We start from the raw sequence: 14,433 nt of genomic DNA, 5'->3' as shown, positions 1-14,433 counted from the left end.
ATATCCTTCTCCTAGCTCATCGCTCGGACCATGTCAACCCTCCATTGGTTCCCCCTTCTCCATCACCTCAAACATTACTTGTATTTGGCCTCACGGCCTATTCCCACCTATCTCTCATCTCCCGTATACGACTGAGCAGTCAATTTCTACCTCCAATCCGGCCCATGCTGCCAGCCTCCATCTGCCACTTGTTACATTTCCAACCAAGCCCCTTTGTGCTTTCCCCCATGCTGCCCCTCCCACAGGGGAACAGCTCCCCCGTGAGCATCTGCAAAATGACCTTATTGTCTTCCTTCGGACCCCTCCTTAAAACTCTCCTTTGCCTTAATGCTTATCAAATCTTTGCAATGATTAAGCCACGGGTGTGTTGAGACCACAGCCTGTCATGGTTGTCTCATTGTTTCTTTGGGTTCCCCTCTTTGTCTGTCTGTCACTTGTCTTCTGCTTAGACTGAAAACTCTTCTGTTCCATGTCTGTGCAGCTCCTAGCACAATGGGGCCCTGCTCTATGGCTGGGGCTTCTAGCCAGTAACAAGACACGAATAATAATACAAACAATGAATCTCGTCTCTGGCTCATTGACAGGGCGAACCAGGTGCCCGTGGCCTTCCAGGAATCACTGGAGCCCCTGGGAAAATGGTAAGTAAAGAGACTCTTTTCTTTGTCTCTCTATTAAGTTGACAACAAAAATCAGATGCTTCCACCCCCCCTTCTCCCCCCTTCACTATTTGCAAAAGATCTGGAGCTGTGGGTGTGGCTTTGGCCGCATCTCCAAGCTCTTGTGTCGGTCCCAGGGGCTGAAATAAAGCCATGGGGGAGGCAGGGTGTACGGTGGCTTTTTAAAATCCTATCAACTTACAAAAAGAATGTCAGATCCAGATCCAGTGCCACGTTCTCTGTTACCCAAAGCCCCCTGGGCCCTGCCCAGCCCCAGTGCCATATTCTGTGACCCAGAAGCCCCTGTGGCCCGGCCATAGGTCCAATTTAGCATTCCCTGGTGCCCTGAATTAAATAGCGTGAATTAAAGGTCTGGCTTTGCTGCAAACGGCAGGTGCGGCTGGCAAGGAGGGGCACAGGGAAGTCACAGAATGCCACTCCCCCATGTGATTTGCCTGTGGAAAGCACCCAAGGGTGAATGATTGCAGCTGAGTACTAAGAGAGGTGATGGGCAGCTGCTGCCCCTTGTAACTCCAGCAGATCTCTAGCTGAGTGGCAGGAGGCCGTGTTGTTCTCTCACTTCCCAATAGTCAGGCCCTGCACTGGATTCTTTTCTTAGGGTGAACTTGGACCTGCAGGTGAGCCAGGGCCACAGGGTGTCCCCGGGATGAAGGTAAGTCTAGAAAGCTGCAAGGGAATGTGGGCCTGGCTTCTCTGCTGGCTTTGGCAGGGAGCGTCATGTTGCGTAACAGTAATAGTTAGACCAGGAACGAGGATTCCTGGGTTCTATCCCTCGATCCGGGTGGGAATGTGTTTGAGTGTTTAGACAATGGAAGTCGGGACTCCTGGGTTCGATCCTTGGTAAGTCCCTGCCCCTATCCATGCCTCAGTTTCCCCATCTGTAAATTGGGTCTAACCCATACCCCTTCACCTGGGTGTAATGAGGCTTAATTCCTTAATGTCTGTAACTTGCTTTGAGAGCTACGGGTGAAAGGGGCTCTAGAAGGGCAAACGTTATTACAGTGTAAGGCAGCCAAGCCCCCCGGGGGATTCCCTGCATCTGGGATCTGCCTGTGGGAAGAGTGGGGCCAAAATGGGGAAAGGGTGAGAGCTGAGGGCATTGCAAGCACAGGTGTGGAACCCAGCCTGCCTATGCAAGCTCGCCCCATCTCCCCCTCCTACAGCCTTTCCCCAGGGTGCCCAAGCCTGGGGAAAGGGGAAGGCAAGCTGGAGTGAACCCCGGTTCGTGGGATGCCAGGTATTAAGGAGGGTGCGGTGGGGGTGGGGTTGGGAGTGTAGGCAGGGGTGCAGGCAGAGGAGAGTTGTGTGCAAAGCGTGAAAGGCGGGGATGCAATGATGTGGAGAGATTAGCCAGGTGGTGCAAGAAGGGCACTGGCAGCCCTGGCTATTCCAATCGGTCCTGTTTTCTTTCCTCTCTGCAGGGCGATCGGGGAGAGCGGGGCCCGGTGGGTCCCCAAGGCCTCCAGGGGAAAGAGGTGAGTGTGGCTTTGATTGCATTTGTGTGCGCACACGAAGATCCAGAGCCAGACCCTGGGGAAGGAAACAGTCCTCTACCCTTTCCTCCTCCCTGACCCCAGCAAAAACTTAGTGTCCAGGGCTCGAGTTCAGGGAGGCACTTTTCTGAACCCCCCGGATAACTCGGTGCAGGGGATCGCACTGCTTGGCTTGGGTTTGTAGCCAGAGGAGGGTCACTGTCGGGCAGAGAACTGAGGACACAGTGGGCATCCCGAGTCAGGTCTGCTGAGATCACCAGTGGAACAGAGGTTTGTTACCACTCACTACAAGGCCAATGTAGCAGCAGACGGGCCTGCAAAGTGAGTGGCCAGCAGAGCCGCTCTCTGGATTTGGGGTCCAGAATCAGCATGTGCCAGGGGGATCAACGGAGCAGGAAGAGTCCTGCTCGGTTTGCAGCTCCCAGGCTGGGCTAGGTGCTCTGGTATCTCCCTGTCGTTTGGAAGTGGCAGAGGTTTTACATGCATTGCTCGGAGGGAGAAGAAATCCGCAATGTGACCCTGGCACATCTCTGACGGTGGCCTGCACTGCAATTACCTTCTGAGGCCGTTTACCAAGTGCATTGTAAGGATTGCACCTGCAGTGCCACACACATCCTGCTTGACCCTGCCCAGCACAGGTGCACTGTGCCACACACAGGAGCACAGGGTGGATGGGGACCCAGATACTGCAGCCTGGCAGTGAAGCTACTTATGGAAGGGAGGGATGCATTAGCAGGAAGGGGTTAATCCTGTGTCTCCTGTCGCAATCTACCCACACCTTGCCCCTAGGCATCCACACCCCTAGGTGGTGTGGTCTAGTGGATAGTGCACTGGACTGGGACTCAGGAGCTCTGGGTTCCATTCACGGCCTTCTGGGTGACCCTCAACAAGTCACAGCCCCTCTCTGTGCCTCAGCTGCCCCATCTGTAAAATGGGGATGCTGCTGCTAATCTACATAACGGGTTTTGAGGTCTTCTGATGAAAAGTGCCGTATAAGAGCTGGGTATCGTGACTAGTATTTTATGCCTCCCGCACTGGAGAGCAAGGAAGCCAGGCATGCGGTGGACTCGAGACTTCCTATGGCTCAGTGCAGAGGGCTGCTCTTTGCGGTTATCCACACTTGTGCTTACATGTAGGCTCCATGTAGCACTTATAGTTGTGCTGGAGGGCCGCACACGTTTTGCATGTGACACAGAGGCCCCATATCTTGGAAGGTTTGGCCTTTGCACACCAGGGTGCATTTTGAAAAAACCAGCACGTGCCCTAATTGGGATGGAGGCATAAATTTGGCTCAGACCCCAGGACGATTTCCCCTGCCCCCGCCCCCAGCAGTTTAACATGGAGGGGCGACTGAGCCAGCACAGCCCCTGCTGTGAGTGGCCAGACAGAGCGAGGGGATTAGGCAGCAGGAGAGAATCACTCAGGGATGAATGGCCGGCTGTGTGTTTTTGACCAAAGCGGGGAGTGAGTCTCCTCCCCAGCCCAGAGAGAGAAGGACACGCAGCAGGGAGTGTGTTTTTCTGCTCTTGGGCAGTTTCTGACTGCAGGGCGGGCTCTGAAGCACCCCCGCCTTTTCTGAGATAACTCATCTGAGAGCTAGAGCGTCCCAGGGAGGCAGAAGGATCTTGGCATGCAGGATGCAAAGGAAACACAGCCCATGCCACTCAGAGGGGTCTCTCCTCCTCTCCATGGTCACTAGAGGGTGAACACATGCCTGGAGGGGTGGATCAGCCTCCCCTGGATACTGCAGCGCGTGGTGCTGTGTTCATGGGAGTTACACCTCCCCTTGGAGTTTTGTGCCTGAGGTTTCCACAAACTCGTCGTGGTACAGACTGTTGGGTTCCCTAGGTCTGGGCAGCATCTGGGACACGCTGCACCGGGCACAGGAGGCCCCGCTTTACTGTTCCCACCATCACAAGAGGGAAAGCTGGGGTTATGGGTCCAGTGGCTCAGCAGTCTAGATGGCAGGAGAGAGATCACTTGATCATTATCTGTTAGGTTCACTCCCTCTGGGGCACCTGGCATTGGCCACTGTCAGCAGACAGGATACTGGGCTAGATGGACCTTTGGTCTGACCCAGTCTGGCCGTTCTTGTGTTCTTAGTCTAGAATGCACTCATTCATTCACTATATACCTCGCTGTAGCCTTGAACATAGCTGCATCCGATTCAAATAAACAGCCGCAACTTACTCTTGACCCCGCTCTCCTCACCAGAGCTGCCACCTGCCCCGCCCCTGAAGATCTGTGTCTTTCCTACTGCTGGTTTCATCCACACACCTTTCTTTCTTTCTTCCTTTCTTTCTCCTTGATTTCCAGGGATCGAAAGGTGAGCAAGGTCCTCCAGGGATCCCGGGGCCACAGGGCCTGCCAGGTGTCAAAGGAGACAAGGTAACATCATGAAATTCCTGACTGGGGGCAGGACAGTGATGAGGGCTGAGGCTAAAAGCCAAGATTAGAAGGGAGGTGGGATCCATAAAGTCCACATGGGACCTCCCCATGAAGATTTAATTTAAGTTTAGATTACAGTGATGGGGACTGTAGAAACCCTGTAGATACAGTGGATATGGTGAGTGGGTGGATGCAGCTGCTCGATCTGTGGTTGGGGACAGTGGATGGATGAATGGCTGGATACTGTGGAAATGGGAATGTCTGCGTGGCCCCAGGATACAATTTCCCGGCTCAGGTGAAGGCTGGGCCCAGCTCCCAGCACCAGCAAATCTTTCTCGCTTTGCCTCCTGTGGTTTGGCGGGCTGGGTCGGCTGTCCTGCCTCAGCAGTGGAGCGGCAATGAACTTGCCCAGGCAGTTCATTACAGTCACGTTTTTAGCTCCATCCATCCCTGATTACAAGCCCAGTCAGGAACATGGAGGCTTGATCCTAACCCAGTTGGAGTCACAGGAAAGTTTCTCATTGGCTTCAATGGGCATGGGATGGTTCAGGCCCAGACATGCCCAAGTGGTTTAAAATGGGAGCGCAAATGAGTGCTGAGGTACCACTGAGCCTGCAGTTCTTTGAACCCACAAAGATGGAAACCCAGGGAAGCCCAGCTGAAAAGTTGGCTCCAAGGCCTGGGTGTAATGGAAGGAGTAAGTTGCTTTATTCACAGCATCCAGCCGGGCTAGGAGGAGCCACCCAAAGCACTTGATCTGGTGTAACTTGGGAGGGAGGTTTTAGGATGGATGTTATTTTGGTTGTCCAAAGTCCTGCTTAGAAAGAGGTTGAGGGATCTTTCTGCCCCTGCTTAGTGTCTTGACCACCCCCACCCCCATTCTGCCTCTGATGTAAAACACCGATGAGGCAACACACCTTGTCTTCTCGGGCCAAGGCACAGATGTGGCATCACACAGGCAGGTCCTAATTGTTCTCTGCTCTCTTGCCTAGGGCTCCCCAGGAAAAATTGGAGCCAAAGGTGACATCGTAAGTAATTGACCTTCTGACTGCTCTGGGAAGCTGACTCTGTTAGGGTTGGGGACTGTAGGCTGGAGAGATACTGGCCACTGTGTTTCCCGGGTGGGGAGCTCATTTCTAATGACCTTCTGAGCAATCCACGGCTCAGTGGCTTGGATCCCGTGTCACCATCATTGTGTGTTAAATCCCAGGTGGCTGTTAAAACCCTGGAAGTGTGGCTCTTAGCTGGGTATCATGCTGGGCTTCCCGGAGCCGTTAATACAGCACACGCAAACTCAGCAGCGAAGCCAAGAGCGGAGCCAGTTTGTAGGGTGCACTTGGCATTGCTGAGCACCGAGCAGAAATTAACGCCATTCCCACTGATTGTATCCCAGCATGCACCGAGTCACATGTAAAATCCTCTCTGTGAGTTATTTTAAAGTCTTGGTCAGGAAAAGGAAGGGTCACAGGGATTTAGGACTGGCCATACTGGCACTGGGCCATCAACTTCTGATGTTCTTCTCCCAGCAGTGACTGGTACCAGATGCTTCAGATGATGCATCTGGCCAATTATTCAGTGCTGCACATGGGGGTGGACATTTTCCTTCCTGACCACTGTGGTGCTTGGCTTTCTCCCTACTGTCTGAGGTGTTACCTAGCACGACATGGCTAATCCTTGGGATCGTCCCCCTTTCTTTATAATCTTCATGCAGGGCCGGGCTTTTAAACACGGGCCTCTGGTTTGTCGCTCATTTTATGGGCACAGCAAATTATTGAATATAATGAAGGTCTTTTAGATCTCCAGTGACTTGATTGTATCCACGCATCAGGCACTTGCCCAATTCAGTAACCTAGAGCATCTGCAAATGATTGGAAAGGCAAAATTGCATGCCTTATGCCAGAGGCTTGGTTAAGCTGAAAAGATGGCCCTGGATGCATGACTGAAATTGTTCTCTCCAGGGTGGGAGGTAGAGGGGGAGGAATCACATTGACTGACTCGGTTTTTCTTCCCTGTAGGGAGACCCTGGCGTGGAAGGCCTTCCTGGGGAGAAGGGGGAGAAGGTAAGGTACCCTCTGGACAAGGCTTCCTCCTGGCCCGTGGATATGTGTGTGTGTGTTTGTGATGCCATCATGCTGCTCCAACATTACTGAGCCATGCCACAGCACACATTGCTACACCAGAGTGCAGCATCCTGATGTTCCATTGGCCTCATTGGCTGCTTTCGGGCATGGCAGCATTTCCAGAGGCTCCCTCTTGAAATCCAGAGGATCCATCAACAATCGGGGCAGATGCTGATCCTGTTGCTGCCTTGGTACTAGTCAATATTCTCATTAACAACCAGGATAGTGGAATGGAGAGTGTGCTTAGGAACTCCGCGGACGGCAGCAAGCTGGGAGGGGTTGCTAGCACTTTGGAGGACAGGATTAGCATTTGAAAGGACCTTGACAAAGTGGAGAATTGGTCTGAAATCAACAAGATGAAATTCAATGAAGACAAGTGCAAAGTACTTCACTTAGGAAGGAAATATCAAATGCACAACTGCAAAATGGAGACTAGCTGGCTAGGTGACAGTACTGCTAAAAATGATCTGGGGGTTATAGAAGATCACAAACTGAATATGGCCCAAGAGTGTGATGCTGTTGTGGAAAAGGCAAATATCATTCTGGGGTGTATTAACAGGAGTGTCACAGGAGGCAACTGTCCCACTGCACTTGGCACTGGTGAGGCCTCCGCTGGAGTCCCGTGTCCAGTTTTGGGTGCTCAGCTTTAGGAAAGATGTGGACACATTGGAGACTCCAGAGGAGGGCAATAAAGGTGCTATAATGTTTAGGAGACCTGACCTATGAGGAAAGGTTTAAAAAACTGGGCATGTTGAGTCTTGCAAAAGAAAGACGGAGGGGGGATCTGCTAACTGCTGTAGAGAGGATGGTGATCAGCTGTTCTCCCTGTCCACTGGAGATAGGACAAGAAGTAATGGGCTGAATCTGCAGCAAGGAAAATTTGTTAGATATGAGGAAAAACTTTCCAACTCTCAGGGTAGCTAAGCTCTGGGACAAGCTTCCAAGGGAGGCTGTGAAATCCCCATCATTGGAGGTTTTTGAGAACAGCTTAGGCAAACACCTGTCCGGGAAGGTCCAGGTTTATTTGGTCCTGCCTCAACGCAAGGGGCTGGACTTGATGACTTCTTGAGGTTCCTTTCAGCCCAATACTCTCATGGCTCTATGATCTTCCAGGGGAGGGTGCTGAGCAGTAACACAAGGGCTTGTGGCTGTGTCTACCAATCACATTCCCTTTCTCCTCTATTCCTAGGGGGAGTCAGGCGAGCCGGGACCAAAGGGTCAGGTGAGTAACTGTGAATTTAGGAGTTAACAACTTGCCGCCCCTCTGCTCTCAGCTTTCCCTCCGGAAAGCCCTTTGTGACTCATTCGATCACTGGATGGAGTCTGGGGGGGCGGGAGGGGATGGGGGTCAGGCAGGAACTCTTCTCTCACTGTAATTGTTCTAAGAGATTCAGAAAACTGAACAATTATGAGGAACCAGGATGGATTCAGCATGGCATGATCCTGTTCCATGAGTCAAGCTTCTTAGTGGTCTGTGGATGATCCCAGTCCAGGGCCATCCCACATCACCAGCCTATGCAGCTGAAAGAGCCATGTGCAGTTGATGTCCAGGTCCTACTGCAGAGATGTCTGCATTGCATAAAGCACCATTGCCACCACTAAACCTCCTTGCTGGAAGCTTCAGCAGAGAGGCCAAGGGCTGAATGAGGCAATGGAGTCAGCTCCAGGTTGGGTCCCTTTGGGTCAGGGTTGAGAAATATGTTAGCAGAGCCTGGCTTGGGGGAAGCGTGTCTATTGCCATGTCTCTCATTTGAACACACAGAAGACATCATGCTCCAGGGATCCCAGCACTTCTTGGAAGCTGTAGATTCACAGGGACAGGAGAAGAATAAGCCTAGACACCCGATTTCATGAAACCAGCTGTTTTAAAGAATATAAGGCCCGATCCTCAGCTGATGTGAATAGGTGTAACTTTGTGCAACTCAATGAAGCTTCAGGGATTGACACCAGCTGAGGACGGGACCCAAGTCCTGTGTGTTTTGCTCTCTGGTGGGAGTGTGAATATGTTTCCTCTAGCGAGAGAGAGACCTCAGCCACCACATTCAGAACAGGATCCAAATGCCCCCAAGGGTCGGATCCAGGCTTTTGGGCTTGTACATCCAGCTATCAAATTTAGATTCCCCCAAAGTGCTGACGTTTAGGATCGGCTCCATCTTTAGCATCCAGACCATCTGGCCTCAGATTATCCTGTTGCTGATCCTCTCTCTCTGTGTGCATCGCAGCAAGGTGTCCGCGGGGAGCCTGGCTTTACTGGCCCCACTGGAGACGCAGGGTCGCCTGGTGTGAGAGGTTACCCAGGACCCCCAGGCCCTCGAGGACTCAATGGAGAGCGCGGTGTGCCAGGAATGCCCGGGCAACAGGGCGTGCCGGTGAGTAGCTCCCTGCCCCATACCCCGGCTGGGCCCCTGCATGTCCCAGGGTGAAATGTGCCTTAAATCCATAGGGACATCACTGAGATTAACCCTCTGGTCTCCTGGTGGGGATGGGGTTGAAGAGGATGGTGATGGTGGGTGGGCAGATGAAGTGAAACCTGCCAGAGCTTTGTCTCATCATTTAGCTCTACAAATGTCGGGGATCTGGGCCTGACCCCGCTCCACTGACATTAATAGCCAGAGCTTCACGGGCATCAGTGGAGCAGGAGCAGCTTCTGTTTGGCCCCGGGTACAGGCTGGAGAGTCCTAAGCAGTAGGAGCCAGGCAGGTAAGTATCTTTAATAGGATTTGGGCAGCAGTGCCCTCTTCTGGCCAATACTGAGCACTTCAGAGCTAGGCCCAGCTGGCTGAATCCTTGGGTTACTGCGGAGAGATCATGTCTCTTGAGCCAATGCTTCAAATGCGGGTTTTATGTGGAAGGGGTGACTGCGGGAGGGCTGGGGAGTTGTGATCCCATCTGAAAATGTGAGCTGGTGCCAAAGGTTTAGCTGCTGCTTGACTTGAGGAGCCCTCTTTCCATCGGCAGCGGGTTAAAACTTGCTGCTGGTAATAATAATTGCAGCCGTTATGGATAGTATAGGCCCCTTTGGATGGAGGATTGAAGGTGCTTTCCGGTGCACAGGCCTAGTCAACAGGGTTAAATAAGGGATGCGTTTCTTCCTCCCTGCCACGTGCACATGTTCAGAGCACCTTTGAAATGGCTGTTTATTGTTGCTCTGGGTGTTTGACCCCTGACATCTGTGCACTACCTAAGTCCTCAACATAGGGCTGAAGTGCATCTTAAGTGATGCCTCAGCCTTGTGCTGGCTCCTCTGCACGGGGTGAATTTTGCCCTAAATTCACAGATTTAAGGGGGAAAAAATTAGCAACAACAAATCCTCAGCCTGCAGGTCGGACAGAGCTGGCGGATCCGGGTCTTGCCGCTTGGCTTAGGGCTTCTCTGCTTTTTCCATATCACATCCCACATTTCCACCGCCGGATCTCTGTCCCATTCAGCAGCATGAGGTGGCTAGGGTGGTCATGATCCCCAACACCTGCTTGTGAACCCCAGGTAGGGACCTCCCCGTCCCTAGCTAGCAGCAGGTCGTTCAAGGGGCAGTGATAGTGGCCAGGTTTCCACTGGGCAATGCTCCCCACCAATAGGTGTGTTCGGTTCTATCCATAGCCAGCACGTGGCATATTAGTGTGTAGGACACATGGCTGGTTTGTCAGCTACTGCATCTCCGGGCATGCCATTACAGCACTCCACCCAGACCCTGAGCACACACAAGTTCCCTACAGCTGAACCTATGAGGAACAAAGAGTGGAGGTCAGGGATGGCCTGGGAAGTCCTTGTAGGCCCCAGGTGGAGAAGCCCTGCATTAGAATACTATAGCCCTGCTAGGTGAGATGATCCGTCCAGTGGCTGCTAGATTCCCAGAATGGTAGCAGACCCTCTTGATTGCATTAGTGGGGGAAGCCTAGCCAATGGGCGCCCCATGCAGTGCAACTGAACTCGTATCACCAGGTAGGGTGGGATTGGCCCTGCAGCGAGCAGCTGCAAAAGAGCGTTAGTCTCTGTTTAGCAGGCGGCCGAATCTCTGAGCGTCTCTCCTCTCTCCTGCTCTCAGGGCCGGGATGCCGGGGACCAGCATATTGTTGACGTGGTCTTGAAGATGCTGCAAGGTGAGTAGACGCATGGGCCCCACCCCCTCTCACCCTGAGGCGGGGAACCCCAGCTGAGCCCCCCACCACAATGCTCCCTGCATCTGCCTTACAGAGCAGCTGGCAGAGCTGGCAGTGAGCGCCAAGAGAGCAGCACTTGGAGAAGCAGGCATGATGGGGCCGCCCGGCCCCCCAGGGCCTCCTGGATCACCTGGTGAACAAGGCCCGCATGGACATGCTGGACCGCGCGGCATCCCAGGAATTGTAGGAGCCCCTGGGCAGATCGGCAATACCGGACCCAAAGGTGAGTGAGACACTGGCACTGCTGCCTTGAGACGAGGAATCATTGGGGATCAGAGGGAAGGGGTTGCCAGCTTCATGTGCCCTCCTCTCCTGATTAGAAACTGCCATTGCACAACAAACATTGACAACAGTTGGCCATTTTCCCCCAAAATTGATTTTTTTTTTTTGCTAAAACACTTTTCATTCCTCCCCTGCCCCCCGGTTGTATTTTGTTTATATAATCCCCAATGGGCATTTTTGATTGGTCAGCTTAGTCACATGATGGGATTTTCAAAACCATTTTTTCCTCTAGACAACCCCTATATATTCTACTGGCTGGACCCTGGATCTTATTTTGGTGTCTCTGTGTAGACTCAGGCTCCCTTGGGACAAACACACACACTCCTGGGCTGAATTCTCTTCCTTCTCCTCTTCCTTCTTGGCAACCCATTGTCACTCAGTTCTCTTCTGGCCCTGCACAACAGCTGCCTGCCAGGGTACCCCCCAGATCCTCTCCTTGGACGCATTACGCCATCACTTTTCCGCTGCAGTCACAACAAATCTCCCCCTTTTTTTCCACAGGGAAACAAGGGGAGAAAGGCGAGCGTGGCGAGATCGGACGTGGACATCAGGGTATGCCGGGACCACCAGGTATCCCAGGTAGGCTCGTTGCTGAAATCTGACACCTCTATTCTGATGTTTGGGAGCAGAAGGTTAAGAGTACAGAGGCTACTCTCTGTGGCATAAACCCATTCTCAGTCCTGATCAGTGACATCCCCAGCTGTTCTGGTCCTGGACTCCCCTCATGCCTCTCTGCCAATGCCCCTCCATCCTTATTCACGTTACTCTCCTCCCTGTTATCCCAGTCCTTGGCCCCCAACAGCTCTGCCAATGTACCACAGTCCCCTCTACTATTCCCATCCTCAGTCCCCCTCACACAACTCTATGGATGAACCCTGCTCCTGACCAGCCCGGTGGCACAGCCAGTAACGGCCTATCCTCCCAGCTCAGCAGATCGAGCCCTGCCCTGAGCAAGAAGACACTGATATAGGAACCCGTGAGGCCTCCAATGGGAAGATGCCAAGATTCTTGGTTGCTTAAAACTTCACTTGATGTTTATGGCTAACGATCCCCTGACAAGTGAGAGAGTCCCAGGACCTGACTTCCCCCCTGCAGGAAGTTCATTGATTTCAGTGGCAGTTAATTGTACCCAGCCTGGGAAGAACTGGGCAATTTCCACAAGTGCAGCCCAACCCAAAGACCAGTGAGAATCTTTCCATTGACTTCAGTGGGCTGTTGAGTCAGATGAGAGGGACCTGTCCTGGAATATCCTCCACCGGACACTGAGTGTTTCCTCTCATTCTAGGTCTCCCTGGCATTCCTGGACATGCCATCAATGGCAAAGACGGAGAGCGAGGGTCCCCTGGAGTCCCTGGAGAAGCAGGCTCACCTGGCTTACCTGGGCCTGCTGGTCTTCCTGGATTCTGCGAGCTGGCCACCTGCTTAGGAGCCTCTGCATTCACCTCAGGGCGCCTGACTGAACCAGGCACCATCAAGGGACCTTCATACTGAGTGAACTGTGCCAGCATCCTTGGGGAAAATTAAAACGGGAACTTTTATAGACCAAGCCAGCAATGCACCCTCAAGACATGGCCAGGCCGGGGCTGGGAACCAAAGAAATGGGCAACTCCAAACACATGAAAACAAGATAGATGATACGCCTTAATGCTTGGGTATCAAAACCATCCATGCTCTTGTGGTACGAAGATGGCACTTGGCCAACCTGAGAAAACCCAAACAAGGGGAATAAAAGGCACCAACGGGGATTTAATTATATATATATAATACAAATGCTCAGATACCTTGGATTGTGGCAGGGGAAAGATCCAGAGGAACAAAAGAGTAGGGGTGAAGGGGTGGTTTACTCCAATATTTTGTACTTACTGTTAGGGTCCATTAATTACCTCATTCTGATTTTCCCCACTTTCCACACCCTTCTAAAGTAAATAAATTGCCTTTTATTAATATTCTCTTATTCTTTGATGTTCTGTTCGGAGGGGAGGAGGGTTTATTGTTGTGTGTGCCCTTTTTGGTGCTATTTTTAAGAGACAAAATAATTGTGGTTTAATATTTAACTAATCACCAGATCAATGTCAGGCGCGCCCTGAGCTGTAAATCTTTGTAAAATAGGATTGTTTTATAAATAAGAATGAATAAAAAAGACCAACTTTTAAAAAACAAATGGACAATAAAATCAAGATGGAACGTTAGTGAGCTTAATCAATGCGTTGATTTCTTTGAACAAAATAGGGGGTTTGTTGGTTTGGTTTTTAAACAAAACACAATTGTGTTGTTATTGCTGTTGTTTTATTATTATTTTTGGTGGGTGCATACAGGGTCAAATACCCTCCCTGTTGAAATTATTCCAGCCTCTTGATTAACTTCATTAACAAGAGTTATTTATTTTGTGTGTGTTTGGGAGAAAGTGTGGCTCTTCTTGGGGTTGGAGTAGCCCTGTCAGCAGCTCACCAAAGGAAAGTGTGTGTGTGTGTGTGAGAGAGAGAGAGAGAGAGAGAGAGTGTGTGTGTGTGTGTGTGTGTGTGTGTGTGTGTGTGTGTGTGTGTGTGTGTGAAGTTGCCTTTCAGGAGCTGTCCAAGGTGCTGACCCAAAGAGTCTCAAATTCCAGGCAGCAGTACTGTTTACATTTGATACCCTGTGTGTTAGACTGTAATAAACTTGCTCAGCTGTCCACAAAATAAAGGTAATTGGTGGAATTATTTTTGTTGGATTTAGATGGGCAGAAGTTTTGTTTTTTTTTGTTTCTAGTCCTAATTTTCCCCGTTATTAAGTTGATTCTTATGCTGGTGACAGACCCCTGGAGACTAAAGTCCTCCCTTCATCCAGAGCAACTACAGAGTCTTGGTATCAATTGGGCATGCTCTGTTCACACTGCTCCACCACTGTCCCTCAGCTGCAGGGATCATCCCTAGGAGAGAAAGGGCCGTGCAATCTCCATGACCCATTCAATCACTGGTCTTGCTCCCTTAAAAAGGTAATGAAGGCTCAGGGCCCAGACCTGCCAAGGTATTTAAGCACCTAACTCCCATTGAAATCAATGGTCACTTCCTTCTTACCCTGTCTAGGAGTTTGTCTGGCCCCCATTTGCATGTCTTCAACATCAATGGATTTAATCCCACAACCCCACTGGGAGGTCAGGAAGCACTGTTAGCTTAAATGGACAAATAGGGGACCAGGGCACTGAGAGATTAAATGATTTGCCCAAGGTCACACAGAGATCCTGTAGCAAAGCCAAGGCTCAACCAGACCAGCCATCCCTTCAGCACTTGACAATGATGGCTCTAAACTAAAACAAAAACAAGGTATGTCTGGCACATGG

At 51.5% G+C, this 14,433-nt stretch overlaps 1 protein-coding gene across 1 annotated transcript in view; it reads left to right on the top strand.

Annotated features, from left to right (window-relative positions):
* LOC127038951 (collagen alpha-2(IX) chain-like) overlaps positions 1–13,316 on the top strand; it is a 51,826-nt gene extending 38,510 nt beyond the window's left edge. The window contains exons 24-35 of the mRNA XM_050931979.1: positions 585–638; positions 1,276–1,329; positions 2,099–2,152; positions 4,487–4,558; positions 5,551–5,586; positions 6,574–6,618; positions 7,868–7,900; positions 8,901–9,047; positions 10,721–10,775; positions 10,870–11,058; positions 11,619–11,696; positions 12,403–13,316. Of these exons, the coding sequence (XP_050787936.1) occupies positions 585–638; positions 1,276–1,329; positions 2,099–2,152; positions 4,487–4,558; positions 5,551–5,586; positions 6,574–6,618; positions 7,868–7,900; positions 8,901–9,047; positions 10,721–10,775; positions 10,870–11,058; positions 11,619–11,696; positions 12,403–12,608 (1,023 nt within the window). The 3' untranslated portion in view covers positions 12,609–13,316. The remainder of the gene's footprint in view (positions 1–584; positions 639–1,275; positions 1,330–2,098; positions 2,153–4,486; positions 4,559–5,550; positions 5,587–6,573; positions 6,619–7,867; positions 7,901–8,900; positions 9,048–10,720; positions 10,776–10,869; positions 11,059–11,618; positions 11,697–12,402) is intronic.
* The last annotated feature ends 1,117 nt before the right edge of the window (positions 13,317–14,433 follow it).

The sequence above is a fragment of the Gopherus flavomarginatus genome, chromosome 22 (genome assembly GCF_025201925.1).
Source record: "Gopherus flavomarginatus isolate rGopFla2 chromosome 22, rGopFla2.mat.asm, whole genome shotgun sequence".
NCBI classification, from domain to species: domain Eukaryota; kingdom Metazoa; phylum Chordata; order Testudines; family Testudinidae; genus Gopherus; species Gopherus flavomarginatus.
This window is presented reverse-complemented; position numbering and strand designations above follow the sequence as displayed.